Consider the following 13,619-nt stretch of genomic DNA (forward strand, 5'->3'; position numbering starts at 1 on the left):
CATTCCAGTAACAATTGGACCAGATCACCCCTAGTGTGAATGTCGACATTCTTTTTTCAAATTGTTATTTAATTATTTGTGATTCCATATTTTATTTATTTGACAGCCAAAGCTTCCCTCTCAGAGGAGGACGTTCCTTTGCCTTTGTCCAGAGCTCTTCAGGAGAAGCAGAGGAAATGCTCAGAGATGAGCTGGGATTGCTTGGGGGGCACATGGAGATAGCGATGCCCGTCATCATCGTAACAGTCAGGATTGGCTCTCAGGCACGGTGCTGAACACTTTGCCTGGATTCTTTAATTTAATTGACTTGGCGTGAGATAGGTGTACTGATTGTCCCCATTTTGCCAGTGAAGAAACTGAGGTAGAGTGAGGTTAAACCACTTGCCTAGTTCAGTGTCAGGACTGAATCTCAGCAGCCTGATCCCAGGGCCTTGACACTTGCCAAGGTTGCAGTGTTGTCTGCTCCTGGAAGTTCTCGCTGACCAGTTTGCAAAGTGGGATTGCTTTTTCTTTTTATTTATTTATTTATTATTATTATTGTTTTTGGTATGGAGTTTCGCTCTTGTTGCCTAGGCTGGAGTGCAATGGCATGATCTCGGCTCACCGCAACCTCTGCCTCCCAGGTACCAATGATTCTCCTGCCTCACCCTCCCTAGTAGCTGGGATTACAGGCATGTGCCACCATGCCTGGCTAATTTTGTGCTTTCGGTAGAGATGGGGTTTCTCCATGTTGGTCAGGCAGGTCTCAAACTCCTGACCTCAGGTGATCTGCCTGCCTCGGCTTCCCAAAGTGTTGGAATTACAGGCGTGAGCCACTGCGCCCGGCCACTTTTTCTTTTCTTTTCTTTTCTTTCTTTCTTTTTTTTTTTTGGACAGAGTCTCACTCTATCACCCAGGCTGGAGTGCACTGGAGCGATCTTGGCTCACTGCTACCTCCACCTCCTGAGTTCAAGCGACTTTCATGCCTCAGCCTCCTGAGTAACCGGGATTACAGGTGTGCATCATCACTCCTGGCTAATTTTCATATTTTTAGTTAGAGACAGGGTTTCATCATGTTGGCCAGGCTGGTCTCAAACTCCGAACCTCAAGTGATCTGCCCGCCTCAGACTCCCAAGGTGCTGGGATTACAGGCGTGAGCCACTGTGCTCAGCCAAAAAGTGGGATTCCTTGATATCAAAGGTACAAACAAGAGAAGATGCAAAGACTCTTTTTTTTAATTATTCAACGTTCGCAGTAAGCAGACAAGTTAAAGGCAGAAAGAGAAGAAAAAAAAAAAAGATTTAAATAAAGCAGTAATTATTTAAAGCTCAAGTTTAGAAAGCTACCACATAGTACATGAGTTTTTTAATTTCTTTAGATCTTTAAATGACTTGCAATTTCTATCCTGTAATATAGTTTGAGTATTTCATCCTTTACGATAACATTTATAATTCTTATAGTGGTTGCAAGTGGGCCCTTTGTCCTCTTCCCCTTGTCTGAATATCTTGCTAGGTTGACCTGCACAGTTTTGTACCAGCCCACATCTCTTCTAATGACAAGGATGGTGCTGGGGACAGAACTAACTGAAAACTATGAAATGATGGCCAACATCACTGCCTTTGTGGTGGCTCCCATTCTGACCTCTCTCGGGCTGTCTTTTCTACTTATTTTTACTATGTCTTCAATGGACAATCCTTTAATTTGGATGCTCCTGTGTTTGGTGGTCCAAGGTACTAATGTGTCTGCTCCTCAGGTAGCCCCGCTTGTGGGTTCAGAAGCAAAGAAGAAGGGTTCTTCTCGATGGCAAAGGTGTTTCAAGGTGAGCTGGAAGGAAATCCATTTGTCAATTTGGGCTTAGGATCGTGGACCTTAAGGTTCAGTGGAATGAAAGGGGCTGTTTTATTTAAGCAGCTCTGTTTCAGCAGCCAGGACAGGAACTCTATGTCCCCTTGTTTAATAGTCACATGTCAGATATTGCAAGAGATGACACAGGTTTGGTGTTTTGTTTGTTTGTTTAATGATAAAAGAGAAGAGCAAAAGAGAATATGGTTGAAAGGACGGGAATAGAACTTTCAAACAGAATTTTTCAAAACCCTAACACAAAGAATGGTATTCCAAATCTGAACACTCTAAAAGAAAGAATAATGCCATTCTCCTTCATTATTAGAAATAATATTATTATGTCTGTTAGGAAAAAAAACCACACAATATTAATGTGCATCAGAAGCGTCAGGCTGATTTTTTCCCCTCTGAATTTTATTTATTTATTTATTTATTTATTTTGAGACAAAGTCTTGCTTTGTTGCCCAGACTGGAGTGCAGTGGCCAGATCTCGGCTCACTGCAAGCTCTGCCTCCCAGGTTTATGCCATTCTCCTGCCTCAGCCTCCTGAGTAGCTGGGACTACAGGCGCCCGCCACCTCGCCCGGCTAGTTTTTTGTATTTTTTAGTAGAGATGGGGTTTCACCGTGTTAGCCAGGATGTTCTTGATCTCCTGACCTCGTGATCTGCCCGTCTCAGCCTCCCAAAGTGCTGGGATTACAGGCTTGAGCCACCGCGCCTGGCTGATTTTATTTTTAAAGTCAGAATTGGTTTCCTGCCCTTCAAGTGCTCCACTGCTGATACCGATAGTGAGATTGTGTAATTGGCAATAAATTTCTTACATGAAGAGCTTCTGGCCAGGTCCTTTTGAATGCTTAGAATGTTTTGCTTAGTTGGGCTTTTCCGTCCCTGTAAAGTTAATCTCCCGCAAATTTGTGTCCACTTCTGCAGGAGGGAATTGGAAGGCTGAGGAGAAATTTGTTGGTGATGAAGTAGCACAAGGCAAGGCACAAAAGATGGGGTGGGGGAGTCCAGAAGGCTGGGAGGCAGGCATAGGGTAAAACTGTTGAAAAGAGGCACTATAGTTCTTTATTTAAAAAAAAAAAAAAAAGCATCTGAAGAATTTGCCAATTCAGCATTTATCTAGCATTTGCTTCTCTGGGGCAGTGATTCCAAATTCCCAGCCTGTCAGGAGCTGGAACTTTTGCTTGATAATAGGATTTTCTTTTCTCCCTCTTCTTAGAAATAATGCATCCATTACAATAAAACTAAAGTGAATTTAAATTTTCATCGTTTTGAAACACGTATTTTAAAAATACAAGGTTTGAAAAAAAAAACCCTGAAATAATTCTAGTCCTTTCTAGGGAGTCGTGAAACTGTAGCTTGTGGAGAGTAGCCTGCTTCAGGCTTTCATAATGACCTGGTGACTCAGCACTGGCAGACTTCCCAGGAGTCAGTTCCCACCGTGGGGAATAATTTTCCATTCCTGGGGGAGTCCCTCAGGAGACACCTCCTCTGCTTCTTCAAGTCAGAGAAGTGTTCTGCCCTGCCCTCCCCCAGCCTCCTGCCAGGTTCCTGCTGCCAGCCTCATGCTGTGCTGTGTATTATAGAATTTCTAGACTTACTGCCCCTGCTTAATTGTCAACTCTTTGCCAGAGAGTTTCTGTTTGCCCCTTATGTGTATTGGAGTAAACTTTAATTTCTGTTTTGGAGGCTAGGGCTCTTAATGGTCACAAGTCTAATCAGAATGCCACAGAATCAGGCTGAGCACGATGGCTCCTGCCTGTAATCCCAACACTTTGGGAGGCCGAGGCAGGTGGATCATCTGAGCTCAGGAGTTCAAGACCAGCCTGGCCAATATGGCAAGACCTTGTCACTACTAAAAATACACAAATTAGCCGGGCATGGTGGTGCGCACCTGTAGTCCCAGCTACTCTGGAGGCTGAGGCAGGAGAATCGCTTGAACCCGGGAGGCCGAGGTTGCAGTGAGCCAAGACTGAGCCACTGCACTCCAGCCTGGGCAATAGAGAACAAAGTTTTCAATGTTGGGATGTCTTTTAAAAGACATGTGTTTCGAGATAAACTGAAGTGGTTTAAATATATGAGTCAATAACAAATCTTCACATTCTGCACATGTATCCCAGAACTTAAAGTATAATAATAAATAAATAAATAAATAAATAAATAAATAAATAGTATATGAGTCTATGGGAAATACTTTTTGATGCAGGCATCCACCAGATTCTTCATAGAGACACACATAATGTCCTAAAATCTGAAAGAAAACAGTTTGCCTAAGACAACACATAGGTTGAACTGGTCAGCAAAGTGACCACTTGTGTCTTTCAAAGAAACTTGTTTATGAACAGTGGAGCGAGTACTGCTTTGAAAGAAGCAATGATTTGGAACTGAGAGTTCTGGATGAATGCCTATTGTTGGGTGTGCTGAATAAACGAGCCCTGTACAAAGAGGTCCAGGTGCCCTGAGCGGGCACAGCGTCTTTCTTGTCGCATGTAAATCTGCTGTCCAAATACCCTATCTGGGGTGCGGCTGTACACATCCTCCTGATTTGTTAGCTCTTTCTTGGCTAAGGTCAGAGATTAAGTTCAGAACAAAATTTAGATACCTGGACTCACTGAAATGCATTTCTTTTTTTGCTAATGCAGCAGGCCTGTGCAAAAGACCCTCTTTGGTCATTGCTTCAGGCCAGCATTTCCTTAAAGGGCTCATGACTCTGGAAAAGTTGAATATAAATAGGGGAAGGCCTCAGCAAAGCTTTCAGAATTGTCTTCCCTGTTTCCAGCTCCCTATTCCTTGTTCTCTGTGTCTTCCCTCAACCCTCCTTTCTCTTCTTCCCAGTCATCCATTAGGCATTTTACAACTGATGGGCTGTTCATGGAACGATTGCTATCCTAAAGGATCATCAATGGGGCCAAGCCATTGGGTGGACGGTTGAGGCACAGGGGACCTACATGTGCCAGTCTCTCCAGAGTTGTTTGCTAATTGCATGGGATAAAAGCACCTTCATGATGGAGAGATCTGGTGGTCAACACTTGGCTGAAATGGTCAAACTTGATAGCACCCATTGTGACACTACCCAACTCTGTGGGTCTCCTGATGGGCTGCAGCATAAAACACACAGTCTCACTCAGGGTGTGCTCTTGGCCAAACATTCATTCTGAATCTCATCAAGCCTCTAGACCCATCCTTCAAGTTACTGGAGATACGGGGGCAGGCTAAGGACAAGCTACCCAGTAGGATGAGGAAGCAACCCGACACATCAAGAATAGGGGAAATTTTATAAGAAGACTGTCCTGGACTCAGGAAGAAAATCAACATCATGATTAAAAAGTGTGTGTGTCGGGGGAGTGCTTGGGGGGACCGTTCTAGAGGAAAAGATTAAAAGAGTCTAAAGAGACATAAGTATCCCTCTACTGGCGGGATTTTGTCTCACAGAAAGTTCTCCACTCCCAGACATGGGTTCCTCGGCTTCCTGCCTTGGAGGCGCAGCAGCAGGCATCGTGGGAAGGTGAAGAGCTTCCTTAAGGATGTCCTGTCCAAGTTGGTCCACCTCACAGCCTTCCTGGGATACAAGGCTGGGATGACTCACATCGAGCGGGAAGTCGACAAGCCAGGATCCAAGGTGAACAAGAAGGAGGTGGTGGAGGCTGTGACCATTGTGGAGACGCCACCCATGGTGGTTGTGGGCATTGTGGGCTACGTGGAAACCCCTCGTGGCACGCGCTGGGCAGAAAGGCTACCATCACTGCACTGAGATCAGCAAGAACATCTATAAGATTGGCCAGGGCTACCTTATCAAGGATGACAAGCTGATCAAGAACAATGCCTCCACTGACTATGACCTGTCTGACAAGAGCATCAACCCTCTGGGTGGCTTTGTCCACTATGGTGAAGTGACCAATGACTTTGTCATGCTGAAAAGCTGTGTGGTGGGAACTAAGAAGCGGGTGCTTACCCTCCGCAAGTCCTTGCTGGTGGAGACGAAGTGGCGAGCTCTGGAGAAGATTGACCTTAAGTTCATTGACACCACCTCCAAGTTTGGCCATGGCCGCTTCCAGACCATGGAGGAGAAGAAAGCATTCATAGGACCACTCAAGAAAGACCAAATTGCAAAGAAAGAAGGAGCTTAATGCCAGGAACAGATTGTGTAGCTAGTGGGGTCTCAATAAAAGTTACTTTCCACTGGAAAATAAAAGAGACATAAGAATCAAATGAAGAATATTTACCTCAGATCCTCGGTCAAAACAACAACCACCAATAGGGTGGTAAAGAACAGGAAAAAAAAAACATCTAAGAGAGACATTTAGGGAACAGTTGAGGAAATTGGAATACACACTAGATATTAGGTGACAGTAGGGAATTACTGTAGGGAATTTCTGAGTTGCGATCATTGCATTGTGGTTTTTTAGAAGAGTATCTATTTTTTTTTTTTTTTAATTTTTGTATTTTTAGTAGAGACAGGGATTCACCATGTTGGCCAGTCTGGTCTTGAGCTCCTGACCTTAAGTAATCCACTAGCCTCGGCCTCCCATATGTCTTTTAGGATTACAGAATTCACATTCAGTTCCAAGGATGAAGTAACAAACACTAAACTGGCAAGTCCGATGTATAAGAAACAGAACTCACTAACATGCCTGAATGTCCACCCACACCAGCCAAGCAGACTTTCTGGCAGTTGGGCAAATCCTGAGGAATCTTGTGAAGCAGGTCAAGGGGTTGCCTGTCTTCTGGGGTTGGGGACCAGGAAAGACAAACTGGAGAGTCTTTTCGTCCAAGTTGCTGTTTAGTGAGGTTTTGGTGTCTAGCTTGTTTTTTCATTTTTTGTTATTGTGTAGTTCTCACCTCACATGAGAGACTCCAGTTCTTCTGCTGTTATCCCAATAGCCTTTGTAATGCGATTACATGGGCAGCTTCTAACTTGCTCAGTCATGGGGGAGTAGAAATACATGATTGGAACTTCAAGGTAAAGGTGACAGGGTGAACCTACACATCTATAAGATTTTCCCCAAGTTTTAGTAAATGAAAATAAAACATGACCCACCAGAAAGTATAAGAGAGAGAAAATGAAAAGAGGTCACATAAAAGAAACAGTATTTAGAAAAGCTTTTCAATGATATTGTTGGAAGGTAGGGGATAATCAAGCAATGCTTTGAAATACCTAAGGGAAAACTAATTCCATCCTAGAACTCTGTGCTCAAACTGTTACTTGAGTGTATGGGAGAATAATAGACATTTCCTAGATATGTAAGGTTCAAAACATTTACCTCTCACATTATTCAAGAAGCTATTGGAGGATTGGCTTCTCCAAAACAAGGAAATAAGAAAGAAGGATGCATAGAATGCTAGAAAAGGGGAAATTAATACATGGAAAAGGTGGAAGGATCTTTCAGACATTCTGGGAGGACTGCTTCACCCTGGGCAGAGAGGGCACTCATTCCTGATCTAAATCATCAGAAACCTCCAGAAGAGTCCCACATGGCCCAATAACCTGAAAATATTGAAAGGCTTAATAGGTGGTTGAGAATTTGGGATTGAATGAGTGGAAGGTACAGAAAAAACTAACTAAGCAAAAGAAAGAGAATGATTATTAACTTCTAGAAAAACAGTTTTTAGGAAAGAAAAAGTCGTCATAGTATACTACGTGGCTCAGTTGTGAATGGCATCTTCACAGTCACGGTAATGTAAGCAGTGGATAGCGATCCAATTAAACTTAATAACAGAAAATATTGGTGAGGTAGGAGATCAGCAAGACTTGTTTTCTGAGCAGTCGTTCCAATCCTGCTGATCAAACAGGATCTGGTCAAAACAGGATGCTTAAAGAGACTGAACAAAACCAGCTAAGACCAAGATGGCAACAAAAGTGACCTCAAGTTGCCCTCGCTGCTCATTATATGCTAATTATAATGCCTTACATGCTAAAAGACACTCCCACACCACTATGACAGTTTATAAATGCAATGGAAATGCCCAGAAGTTACTTTATATGGTTTAAAAGGGGAGGAATTCTTGGTTCCAGGAGCTCCTCACCCCTTCTCTAGAAAATTTGTGAATACCCCACCCCTTATTTAGCATATAATTAAGGCATAGTTATAAATACAGCTAACCAGCAATCCACTAGTGCTACTCTGCCTATAGGGCAGCCCTGCTCTGTTTATGAAGCAACCATTTTCCTATACTCTGTTGCTCTAATAAACTTGCTTTGATTTCACTTTATTTTGTTGACTCACTCTTGAATTTTTTCCTATGTGAAGCCAAGAACCCACCTGGGCTAAGCCCTAATTTTGGTGTTCACCTGTGTCATTGGTGGTAGGATGGGAAGACATGGAAGTTATGTATATGAGTGTATGTTCAGGATGTAGTATGAAAGAGACCCAAAGGGCCATCTTCCAGAGTTGGAAGTCCATAGCAAATGTCTAAAGCTTAAAAAGATCAAGAAATTACAATATAAGCATGTTATTTAGAGAAATGGAGATAGGTACTCAAAGCCTTCACTGAAAGAGTTGGCTGTTGTTGCTCCACATAGTGGTTAATGAGAGGTGGGGGAGAGCCTGCCTTCTTGTTTGTAATAGGGTTAAAAACGGCACAGAACAGGAGCCCATTCTCTGTAACATTTTGTCTATGACATTCTGGAAGAATTCTTCTGACCTCATCACTATAGGACTTCATGCTCTGGGCCAGAAGTCACAAAATGGTGCCATAGTAGTGGGTTTTTGTATGACTCCCACAGTTTTTTATTTTTAAAAAAAATATTTGAATTTATTGACAACAATTACAAATCAGGAGATTTAAAGTAAAATACCAGATTTCTAGTTTCCCTTGAAAGAAATCAGAAGATTCAGCAAAACAAATGCCTGCCCAACAAAAACAGCTGACTGACACCGAGACAGAGCTGTGCCCCTCAAGCAGCCAAAGGCCCTACCTGGTACTCACCTGCTCCCCACCTTCCCCCACTGGCATTTTTGGTTACCTGCCTGGCCTCTGTAGGCATTTGCATACAGATGTCAAAATACTGCTTTTCCTACTTCACCTTTTGGAAGCACTGTAACGGATTTTTTTCTCTTTTCCTCCCCATTAGTTTTCTATTCCTTCTTAAGACAAATATTATGCAATCTATTAGGGATAGTGTAGCAGACAGAGTTCAGTCGATGCAGTGAGAAAGAACCAGTTACGAATCCAGATTCTACCAAGTTCCGTGACTGTGAGCAAGCCACTGAATTTCACTGTACCTCAGTTTCCTTTTGAGTTGAATGGGTCATATAATTGTTGTTGCAAGGGTGAAGCATGATAATTTTCATGAAACTGATTGCCCACTACATTGTTAAAAGCCACAATACCTAAAGCAAATTATTAAATAGATAATAGATGTGATTAAATATCTTCAGGCAGATGTAGGTATTCCCTAAAGTTTTTTCATCTCTAAGAGACAAGACAGGATTCTGATCATCTAAGTGTCTTGGCCCATGGCTGTTCAATGCTGTGAGTGGGCATAGTCTAATTGTTTCAAGTAAGTTGATTTACTGGGGAAAAGAAAATGTTGAAGTTTAAAGTTTCAAGCCTAGAACCCATGGATCCTTTAGTTAATCAGTTTCCACAGATATTTACCAAGGGTCTGCTATGTTTCAGACACTTTCATGGGCTTCAAGTAAGGTATATGTTGTTGTTATTGTTGTTGTTGCTGTTGTTGTTTGAGACGGAGTTTCACTCTTGTTGCCCAGGTTGGAGTGCAGTGGCATGATTTCAGCTCACCGTAACCTCTGCCTTCCAGGTTTCCAATTCTCCTGCCTCAGCCTCCCGAGTAGCTGCGATTACAGACATGTGCCCACCACACCCGGCAAAATTGGTATTTTTAGTAGAAACAAGGTTTCTCCATGTTGGTCAGGCTGGTCTCGAACTCCTGACCTCAGGCGATCTGCCCGCCTTGGCCTCCCAAAGTGCTGGGATTACACATATGAGCCAGCGCACCTGGCCAGTACATGTTTTTTTCTAAGAGGAACTCAGAGTTTGATGGAAAATGCTAATTTATAAAGAGACACATGACTAGTTGTGGCAGTAAGAATTTAGAAAAGAGGGAGACTTTTTAACTGTGTGATTCTATATGTTCCAGAATGTGTTCCTGGATGTTGTCAGGACTGACTTCCTGGGCTTTCTTCAGAATAGGATCGGCAGTTATCTATTCACAAAGGATCAGAAGAGTGCTTTATGTGGCCCTATACTTCACAGAATTTTAGAGTTGGCATCTTTAAAATAATAACAGGGAAAATGCTGGGCCATCTGCAGATGTTCAACAAATTCTCAGAATATGTAAGCAGGAAGTCAATTTCATCAACTCCGATCCATCGAAAATGATTTCAAATAAGAAGGGCAGTGCTGAAAGAATGAGTGACTAGTTAAGGTTACACAGCTTGCTAATCATCAAGCAAGGAGTGCACAGAAATGACTAGTCTGTTGTAGGGAGGAGAAGAAAATATCTTTCAGATTTGTCCTGAAAGAGAGAGAAAAGATCTTCCACTCCCTTCTCTATGGTGATGGCTGGTGTGAGGAACACCTGGATCTTACCTAAGTATTTAACTTAAGACATGTGAATCTTTTCATTTATTATCAAATACTTGTGGAGTGCCTACCTGGGCCAGGTATGGTTCTGCAAAACCCTTTCCCCAGCAAAGCAGAGCCAGAGCCTGGCTCTTATGGAGCTTGCAGTCTAGCAGGGCTGGTGGCAGAGGGAGCTGGGGCCAGCCACAAACAATGGATGCAATAAATATCACAGTACTGTGTATAGCATGGTATGAGGTGGTGGGTGCCATGGGAGAGAGTCAAGTAGAGCAGGCACAGTGGATGTTATGCGGCTCTGTCCAGACCTCCTCTTCAGGACGAAGATATCTGCATGCCTGAGCTGCTGGGATATCGGTGGCTGATGACTCACAGTTGCATCCCTCAGCTTCTGGAAACAGTCTTGCTTAGAGTTATGCCCTTTCCTGGGTGAAGCCCATGACCAAGTCTGCCTGACCTGGGATATAAGACCCAGCCCCTTTCCTCAATTGGAGACACTCTAGGGCCTTCCCAGTTCCAGAGCTCCCTGTAAGGCTGGTTCAGTCCTCAGTGGCAGCCAGCCAACCACATGGGGTGCCGGCTTCTCTCTCCCCATCCTGCCTTCCCAGCTTCCTCACAAGTGTGTGCTCCCTGAGCACCCCCCACGAGTCTGCTGCATGCCTCTCTCGGTCTCAGGCTTTTGTTCCATGGAACACAATCTTAGACAGCAGGGTAAGAAGATCAGGAGGGAGAGGACGACAGCTTGCCTATTTTAAATGGCACGGCCGTTGTAAACCTCACTGGGAAGGTAACGTTTAGGAAAAGCTTGAAGTCATGAGAAAAATTTTAAATTGATAAAAACATCATGTAAATGTTTCTTTTGGTTTTGTCTTTCGTTGCTTGTGGTGAAAAACCAAGGCAAATGTCTCTTTTATCAGGAATACACATTAATGGGCTTAAAACATAGTGTGAATGAAGAGATTGAAGCCTAGCAAGGTATATTGCTCAGCACAACAGAACGAGAATTCTGTGATTCCCCTCTGGCAGCCCTAAAGAGAAGGGGCTGGGGCCTCCAGAGGGGAGAAGGGGGAAGGTATAGGGCAACAGTACTTGAGAGAGGTGAGGACCCCAGCAACCTGATAAGAGGTCTGGACCCAATGCCAAGAAATTGGCAGTGATTTCTAGGAACTAGAGGTCTGATCTTCCATTTTGAGTTTCTCCCTGTACTCATGCATTGGCCGTCACACAAAATGCCACATCATCTTGGGGAATCTTGTGGGAAGAAAGGTACTTTGTTTGCACCAGGTTATTACGAAGAGAGGGCAGAAGCCTAAGGCTCCCCAGCACCAAGCTGGAGTCAGGTGTTGCAGCAAGAGGCGACGCAAACAACTACCTGGACAAGACCCTCCCTGGATGGTTAACATTGGGACTGCTGATCTCTGCGCCGTCCTGTGAGATTATAGCATGCACATATTTATTTGACTATTAAAGGAAGAGGAGCACCATATGGCTGTAAAACATGGGGCGATTTAGCTTACAAAAGAAGCATACTCATTTAGAAATCTTACACATTCAGAGGTATTATCCATCTCTAGCAATTGCAGAGAGTGAAATAAACATATTTAAGTAATGGCAACAGCAACAAGGAAGACTTTTAAGCACACTTTCAAATTTTGCATTGAGAAATATGGTGAGACCTTTCAACTTTCTATTTCAAAATCCAAACCCATTCTGATGAAAGCTCTTTATTCATGAACATTTTTGTTCGTGTGACTAGGATTTTACTCTATACATCTCAGACAAAACTCCTTTCTTTCCACCTGCCGTTGGGCAATGCTCTCCAAGGGGAGGAGGAAGTTCCTTCCAGAGTCCTGCCAGACATCAGCACAGGCCCTGGGGCAAGATCTGGTCACCCCTGCCTGTGCTGGGCAGAGAGGAGAGGAGTTGGATCAGGAGGGACATCGAATTTAAAGAACAAAATCAGTTGACCCTGTTTTGGTGCTAACTTTTCCTCGGCTGGTATTCTACGTCCAGAGAAGCAAATGGGGTGGTCATGTACCTTTCCCAAATGGTCTCTTCTTCTCCTCCTCCTCCTCCTCCTCCTCCTTCATCCTCTTTCTCTTCCCCTCCCTCTCCCCTTTCCCCTCTCCCTCTCCTTCTCCTTCTCCTTCTCCTCCATCTTCTTTGAGATGGAGTCTTGCTCTGTCACCCAGGCTGGAGTGCAACGACACAATCTCAGCTCACTACAACCTCCACTTCCTGGGTTCAAGCGATTCTCCTGCCTCAGCCTCCTGCGTAGCTGGAATTACAGGCATGTGCCACCATGCCTGGCTAATTTTTGTATTTTTAGTAGAAACGAGGTTTCACCACGTTGGCCAGGCTGGTCTGAAACCCCTGACCTTAGGTGATCCACCCGCCTCGGCTTCCCAAAGTGCTGGGATTACAGGTGCCTGGCCCAAATGGTCTTTTCTTATCTGAGTTCCATTCTTTACAAGTAAAATTTAAAAAAAAAAAAAAAAGCCTCTTATCATGAAGACATATGTGGGCAGGTAGAGAGGGTTTTACAGGATACATTTTGTAATGCTTCCAGACAATATATAATTTACCATCTTAACTATTTTCAAATGTACAGTTCAGCAGCATTAAGTACATTCATGCTGTTGTGCAACCAGCACCACCATCCATCTCCAGAGCTTTTTCATCTTCCCAAACTGAAGCTCTGTACCCATTCAAAAACAACTCTCACTTGCACCTTCCCTCAACCTCTGGCAACACCCATTCTACTTTCTGTTTCTGAATTTGACGCCTCTAGGAACCTTATATGAGTGGAATCATATAGTAATTGTCCTTTTGTGACAAATACTTATTGGCTTATTGCACTGATAATAATGTCTTCAAGGTTCACCCAGGTTCTAGTATGTGTTAGAATTCTCTTCCTGTTTAAGGCTGAGTAATATTCCATTGTGTGGATAGACCACAATTTGCTTATCCATTCATCTGTTGAGAAAAATTTGGTTTGCTTCCACTTTGGACTATTGTGAATAATGCTGTTATGAACAAGTGTGTACAAATCCCTGGTACAGTTTTTGTAATTTGCTTTTACTTTCCCAGACCAACTTAGGACTTGACAGATTTTGAACATGAACTTACTTTCCTTCCTTGAGACTAGATAGATTTAAGACTAAGCATTTTTAAAGGGGGCCTTTTCTTTGACTAAGTATCATAGAAAGTAATTTGGTGTCTTGTGCATGGTGCATTGCTTCTCTGAATGAA

At 43.4% G+C, this 13,619-nt stretch overlaps 1 protein-coding gene across 1 annotated transcript; it reads left to right on the forward strand.

Moving 5' to 3' along the window:
• Positions 1–5,476: 5,476 nt before the first annotated feature.
• Positions 5,477–6,226, forward strand: LOC139363248 (large ribosomal subunit protein uL3-like; the record flags this gene model as incomplete). The annotated part of the gene is made up of 1 exon (XM_071096135.1): positions 5,477–6,226. A coding segment is annotated over one exon (474 nt), but the record flags the coding sequence as incomplete, so codon positions are not given.
• Between the last annotated feature and the right edge of the window lie 7,393 nt (positions 6,227–13,619).

This window comes from Macaca nemestrina, chromosome 5, assembly GCF_043159975.1.
Source record: "Macaca nemestrina isolate mMacNem1 chromosome 5, mMacNem.hap1, whole genome shotgun sequence".
In the NCBI taxonomy this organism is placed as follows: domain Eukaryota; kingdom Metazoa; phylum Chordata; class Mammalia; order Primates; family Cercopithecidae; genus Macaca; species Macaca nemestrina.